At 34.7% G+C, this 7,458-nt stretch overlaps 1 protein-coding gene across 1 annotated transcript; it reads right to left on the reverse strand.

Moving 5' to 3' along the window:
- Nucleotides 1–599: 599 nt before the first annotated feature.
- Nucleotides 600–5,657, reverse strand: guca1aa (guanylate cyclase activator 1Aa). The gene is made up of 4 exons (XM_079870237.1): nucleotides 5,289–5,657; nucleotides 2,138–2,287; nucleotides 1,949–2,042; nucleotides 600–1,845 (listed from the first exon to the last, which is right to left on the reverse strand). The coding sequence occupies exons 1-4, from the start codon at nucleotides 5,484–5,486 to the stop codon at nucleotides 1,718–1,720; spliced, it is 570 nt and encodes a 189-aa protein (XP_079726363.1). The 5' UTR covers nucleotides 5,487–5,657; the 3' UTR covers nucleotides 600–1,717.
- Between the last annotated feature and the right edge of the window lie 1,801 nt (nucleotides 5,658–7,458).

The following is a 7,458-nucleotide window of genomic DNA, read 5'->3' on the forward strand; positions in this document are numbered from 1 at the left end:
TTATTCCCATCTGCTGATGTTCATGCGATGTTTTTGCATCATGGAGCCTGGCATAACATCTCTCCCAGGATTCATGGTACTACCACAGTTGCACACAATCCTTCAACCATGTTTAAATGATCGATGCATCTGTATTACAAATTGTGTTATTTGGATCCTTTGTAGAAGGGTAGCTCAGCTCAGAGGACTGACCTCCTTATCCTTTTGCAACAAGATGGCAAAGCTGGCATGAATACCAATCACCCTCTCTGACGTAGGCAAACAACCCAGAATGACGACCAAATAAGGATCTGGGAGAACTGTGGGTGCAGTGGAGTGTAAGTGATTGATTGAAATGTAGGTTTTTAGTATTGTGGTCTGCTAATTCAGCTTTAGAGAGGTAGCTGATGCTGCATCTGACTCACGAGGTCTCTATGGTAATAGATTGCGGTTGTCATAGAAACTGAGGGTCCACGGTTAAAAAGGCTCCAAATGTGACTCATGTGTTTTCACAAGCTGACGTAGTCTGGATAGAAGACGGGGGCTTGAGACACAAAGGGCAAAGGGTCATTTTGGTGTCAGCAGTTAACTAATTCATGCATGAACTTGAATGAACACCTCATGTTTCAGTTATTATGTCTTTAATGTACAAATGGAAGCACAAGCACTACATTAACAAGCTTATGGTAGGTCCTGTAGTCCTACAACAGAAGGCACCTTCATAATGTCTATACCAATGCAGAAAAAGCCATGTCCATTCTTATACACTGCAAACACTAAAATATGCAAGCTTTATATATAGTATGCACGTATCTTTTAAAAAAGTAAACATTCCTGACATGACAGAGTTTGACACGCAGCGTAATTCTTCATCTAGATCTATTTTAACATCCGTTTTCTTGAATTTGTTTTAATATTCAAATAATATGAGGTCATTTATTCTTGACCTATTATTAACTGAGACACTAAATCACATTTAAAATGCTCTAAAATACTTTAAAAATGGCAAAAAAGATAAAATTATTAAAAACGGTGACCCTTTACAATACCAAAAATATACACCTTCCCTTGAACATTCATAAAAAAAAAAAAAAAAACTTTAAAGTGGACATACACTTTTGTTCAAAAGATCGGGGTCAGTAAGATTTTCTTTTACAGGAATGTATAATTTTATTGAGCAAGGACACCAAGTTGATCAAATATGAGGACAAAGACATTTACATTGTTGCAAAAGATTTTGGTTTCTAATAAATGCTGTTCTTTTGAACTTTTCCAGAACAATTGGGAAAACTATTCATCAGTTTCCACAATAAATAAATGTGTCCTTAGTGAGCATAAGAGACTTCTTTCAAAGACGTCAGGCCCACGAAATCTTACCGTCCACAAACTTTTGAATAAAATGTATGTCAAATATTTATATGTCTATATATAAAGTCTTCTCTTTTTTTGCTAATAATAAAGTAATAAGAAAATAAAGCCCTCTAAATGCAAATACACTTCATACTGATTCTTTTCCCATGAATCCACTTTCTAGCAAGAAGGCTGTTTTGGGGAAACAGTCAGTATATTAGATGTGGGACGTCCCACACCAATTTAATCTCTTGGCCCTTTAACTCAGTCTTTGTTTGAAATGATTGTGTTTTTAGAATTAGACAGTGGAGGTGAAGTTTGATGAGTGCAGGTTGCTCTTGTTTTCTGATCAAGAGACTGTACTTGACATGGATATATGGACAGTCTCTTATACGCTGTGTCTCCGGTTATGGATCATGGCCACTATGTGCGAGAGGTCTAAACTCTTCATCATCACCTCCATAAAGTCTTCATCACTGCGTGCCCCTGCTACAAACTCGTCCAGTGAAAGCTCCCCTGATGAATGGAGAAAAGTTCACAATCATGCCCTTTTAACAACTGAATTTCTCTTTTAATATCAGAAGCGTATCATTTCAGTGTGAGAGTTCATTGCACTCACCATCTCCGTTGACGTCGATCCTATCAAACACTCGGTTTGTGAAGTCCTCAGCGCTCACTTCCTGTGACTCACTTCCGTTGATGGCGCGGATGGCCTAACGTAAAAGAAACCATTTTTATGAAGAGTACTGTCTTTTATTTTTATTTTCATAGCCGTCTAGTGCAGTTTTACTAATATTATCATTCCTACCTTTATGATATTCAGGAGCTCGTGTCTGTCAATGCAGCCGTTGCCGTCAACATCATAAAGTCTGAAATACCAGCGCAGTTTGTGCTCCATCTTTCCTCTCATAACAAGACTGAGAGCAGCCACGTACTCAATGAAGTCTATATAACCATCCTGCAAAAGAGATGAACTGTTTAAGAACATTTTAAACACTGTTGAGACCACACCTCACTCAGTTGATAATTCCATCCATTTGGATTACACTATTTTACCATACTAATAAACTTAATTTGCTAATTTGAATATAGTTTGTTCCACAGTTAGCCATATTTTACCATTTGCTCTTTTTCACAAAGAACCGATTTATGCAGATTCTAAGCTATTTGAATAAATGCATTTTGAAATTATTATTTTTTTTAAATCTATGCAAATAGTTAAACTATGCCATGATTTTTTGAGTGCAGAAATCTTAACAGTTTTATATATATATGTCTGACAAATATGCATTACATTAAGTTTATTCATTTATGTTAAAAATGTAATTCAAAGGATGGAAATTTGAAATGCAATTCAAATACATCTTAAATATAGGCCTAAATATTTTTGAGTGCATGCTACGTTGTGAATGACGTAATACTCTTTAAATATACTATGTATAATGTCTGATCTGGTTGGTTTGCTTCATGGATTTATTCAAGGATTATGTTAAATAGCTATGCAAGAAATTGATAAAGTACATTCAGGCCTGGTTTCACAGACGGCTTAGATTAAGCCAGGATTAGGCCGTAGTTCAATTAGGGTATTTAATTATCTTTTATAAACGTGTCTTAGAAAAGAAAACATTACTGTTGTGCATCTTGAGACAAAACAATGGCATTGACATTTTTTAAGATATCTCAGATATGCATTTTAGTCTGAGACTATCTTAAGCCTTGTCTGTGAAACCGTGGGCTGGGAAGAGTGAAGACTTTTGAGATCTATCCACCAATCAGCATCCACATCTGGATCTATCCATGTTTTATAAAGTCAAATATAAAATGTTTATATTAGGTATGTGTTCCCACATTAATCTTTTATGAATCCTAAAGCAACTGGATGCCCTTTGTTCTCTTCTCGTATGCTTGCACGTATTTAGATGATGGAGGTGATGAGGATCACGATTAGGATGATGAGGGTGCCCTCTGGAGGATTACTGCCAATTCCAAGGTCTGCGTCTGAGAGACGGACACAGCCACTTGTCGCAGACATAATCCTCAGGTCAACACACTTTCCTCAAAATGTCACCTCTCTTTGTGGCACAACTGTCTAGGGCAGTGTTAGGGAGAAGGTCACGGGCAATGTAGGACTTGAGGTTTGTTCATGTGGAGATATTTTATTCTGCTTGTTGAATAGACATGCTTTAACTGGCATTAGTAGTCTATAAAAGCCAATAAGGTTTCATTAGTTAACTTCTTTAGATAACATGAGCTAAGAATGAACTCTACTTCTACAACATTTATTAATCTTTATGTTAATTTTAACATTTACTAATACATTATTAAAATCTAATGTTGTATTTTGTTAACATTAGTTCATGCACTGTGAATTAACATGAACAATCAATGAACAACTGGGTTTTATTTAACTAACATTAACACAGATGAATAAATACAGTTACAAATGTATTGCTCATTGTTAGTTCATGTCAGTTAATAGATAAACTATTAATGAGACCTTATTTTTAAGTGTTACCAAATGTTTCTAATTTCCTAGATAACATTTCTGTAGTCTTTGATTTCTGTTATAAAATAATTATCAGGATACTATAATGCAGGCACTCAATTATCTGCAATTTGCGTCACTTAATTATACAATCAATTAATTATACAATCAAGTATGAAATGTGTAATCATGGATAATTGGATAAAAATAATTTCATATTTAAAAAATTAGAAATTCATTCAAATGATCATTATCGAACATAATAGCATACACTTTAACAGTTTATGATAGAGAATAAAGATAAAATTCAAGTTTTTTGGGGTTATTTTGTCATCACCAAGTGGTTGATTTAATTTTTAATTTGTCTTTTGCTTGATCTATTATTGATTTCTCTCCGAGCGACGAGGGAAGCACAATCGTACAGTGAAGGGCAGAGATTTAGCTTGATGCGTATTGACAAACTCATATATAATGGCATACTCATTAAATTCCTATAATTAAGCTGTATCTTGGTATCTTGGGAATCTTGTATAACATGCTCATATCAAGATAAAGCAATACTATCATAAGGCTTAAAACAGTTTTAATGCCAAAAATCCAATTGGGACCCAACAATGAAAACATGTTTTGACTTGGAGAAAACTAGTTGTTACGGCACGTGAATGGGATCGGATTCTATAATACAATCTCAAATCCAAATGTTAATCTCATAGATAAGCTCATTATTCATTGTATTAATATGAAAAGCTGACATGAGGTGCCAAATATAGCGCTATAAATATAGATCCAGACAAGACAACACAGTTTATGATCCGAGCTTTGCTCTGATCTGACTCAACAAATAGCAAACTCACGTGTGCTGACTTTCTGGACAGTGATTGATTTTTTTTATATATATATATATATATATATAGGATGCATATACACACACAAGCATATACATACACACACACCAAGGATGCATATACACACACACTACCATTCAAAAGGTTTTTTATGTTTTTGAAAAGTCTCTTATACTCACCAAGAATGCATTTATGTGGTAATAAAAATATAATGAACAGTAATATTGTGAAATATATTATTATAAATATATAAAGTTTTTTTTATGTTAATATGTTTTAAAATGTAGTTTATTCCTGATGGCAAAGCTGAATTTTCAGCAACATTACTCCAGTCTTCAGTATCACATGAACCTTCAGAAATCATAATATGCTGATTTGGTGCTCAAGAAACATTTTGCATTATTATCAATGTCGAAAACAGTTGTGCTGCTTAATATTTGTGTGGAAACTGAGCCTCAAAACCTGCATATTATAGCCAACCTTTTAATAAAAACAGATACTTCAAATACTGCAGCTGTGCTGAAGCTGTCTACGAAAGAACTATTAGCAGAAAGTTTTCAAAGGCATCCGTCGCCAATTTTACTATCCACTCTGTTACTTTATATCTTGTTTTCTTGTCTTTCACTCACCTTGTTCATGTCAAACGTGCGGAACATCTGCTCGATGTAGGCATTGGCCTCTGGATCCAGACCTCTGAGCCCGAAGAACTGTTTGAACTCATGCAGCGTGAGCTGACCAGATGGACACTCAGTCATGAACTTCTTATACCACAGATGCATTTCAACGGCCTGCAGGTCGTCCACGGTGCTTCCCGTTGAATTCCCCATCGCTAAACTGAGAATGGATTATTGTGTAGAGCTGGACTGGAGCTACTCTGCAGGATGCCCAACTGGTCTGCTGTGCAGGCGAGCGTTTCGCTTCTCACAGACACACGACACTGGGACCTAAGAAAGAGGTGGGCACCCTCAGGAGGCTTTTGTACCAGCCAGGGATCAGACACACCCCACCAACTCCGTCTTATTGATATTAACTTTGACTAATCCAGCTCACTGTGTATGTGAGGCTTAAGGATGACCATGGCTGGGATGACCATTGGTAATTGCATGTGAGATTGGGGACATGCTGACAAACGTTCCCATGTGACGGCCTGTGAACAGATGCAACTGCATCAGCATTTCTGGACTCCTAATGAAAAGACAACTGACGTGAAAGTGTCTTATGCAAGTTGTTTCCAAATTTATTTTCAATGATATCGTCAAATGATGATATATCCATATAAATCCACATTAATAGCCATGTAACAATTTTGAGGCATCATACTGCCATGGTAACGAGCTTCAGTCGATTTTTTCATTTAATCATACATGACAAAGCCTTTACAATAATTACATACTGACATTCATAGTCTTGCTAAACATTCCAAAGAATACATTTGAGAACATTATAGTGCCAAAATAAAATATATAGAAATAGTATAATGCCAAAAATCAATGGGGCCTCCACATTCTTCACATTAAATACATTTAGTTTGTTAGTATTTGATTGTGACATTAGACACACCATATCCATATTATATTGGTCAGTATATATTCAACAATAATATTAGTAGTTGATACCATTTAATAGTCTATAACAGGAATGAGATCTCAAGATATTAAGCCTATAAATACATTTAGAGATCCCAGAGATCCCAAATTTTCTCTCTTCTCAAGCTCAAACTATGTAAAGCTTGCTAGATCTGTTCAATCTTTTATTTTAAAAAAAAATATTCATTACAGGGAAACATTCACAGTCAATATTGTTATTTTGTGAGGTTTAGTATTTTGTAGTCTCCCATTCTCCAGAAGCAGTGCTGGGTAGTAACTGATTACATGTGATATGGGTTACGTAATGAAAAATGAAGTACTTGTAATTAGATTATATTACATTTTAAAATACTTGTAATCAGACTACAGTTTATTGATAACATGATTACATGTTATTCTCACTATGGCAGTAAATTATTCAATTAATTGATTCTACTTCTTTGTTATATTTTAAATTTTCCTTTCTATAAAAGTCTACTGCTTATACATTTTAAGAAGGTCTTCCAGGTTTGTGGAATTGCACACATGTAATGTTTAATGCACTGGAATATGAATGGAAGAATGGAATCTATTTTCTTTCTCTTTTTGTATCAATATGGTACAAGATTATCTATTCAAATCAATGTTATAAACGAGTTAGGTCAAAAGTAATCTAAAAGTAATCAGAATACATTACCTAAAATAAGTAACCTAGATTACTTGTAATTTGGAATCATCCAAATAATTTGTAGTAATCTACCCAGCACTGTCCAGAAGTTTATCAAACTATGACAACCTCCGCTCAGGCTATAATCTAAAATATTAACAAAAACTATAATATATATCAATGATACTAAAATAGCACTGCTCGCTTCTGAGAACTCCTGAAATGTGAATGTAACCCATTAAAACATCATATTTTGGAGCTGAATAACTTATCCCACATGCTACAGTATCTGAGTTTTCTCTGCTACTGATGATACAAATGATTACTATGATTATTTAAGATTATTCTTTTACGTAACATACACTTGCTCAAACCATATAATGTCCAATCGGACACATAAGTGCTAATAGAAATGAAATGTCTCCCTCACTGCCAAACTCCATTCAGTGGATATTATAACGAATTTGTCGGGCAAAAACAACACTGTTTAGTAACTGTGAGGCAAAACAAGTTAGGATGTACTTATCTAAATGTTTGCATTGTTTTTCCTTCCAGTAAAATACTGGT

Source organism: Squalius cephalus, assembly GCF_949319135.1.
Source record: "Squalius cephalus genome assembly, chromosome: 4".
NCBI classification, from domain to species: Eukaryota; Metazoa; Chordata; class Actinopteri; order Cypriniformes; family Leuciscidae; genus Squalius; species Squalius cephalus.

Coding starts and splice junctions, on each gene's coding strand:
- guca1aa (XM_079870237.1), bottom strand. CDS start 5,486: ATGGGGAATTCAACGGGAAGCACCGTGGACGACCTGCAGGCCGTTGAA. Junction 2,043..2,137: donor AGCTCCTGAATATCATAAAG/GTAGGAATGATA, acceptor CTTTTACGTTAG/GCCATCCGCGCCATCAACGG. Junction 1,846..1,948: donor GATCGACGTCAACGGAGATG/GTGAGTGCAATG, acceptor TCCATTCATCAG/GGGAGCTTTCACTGGACGAG.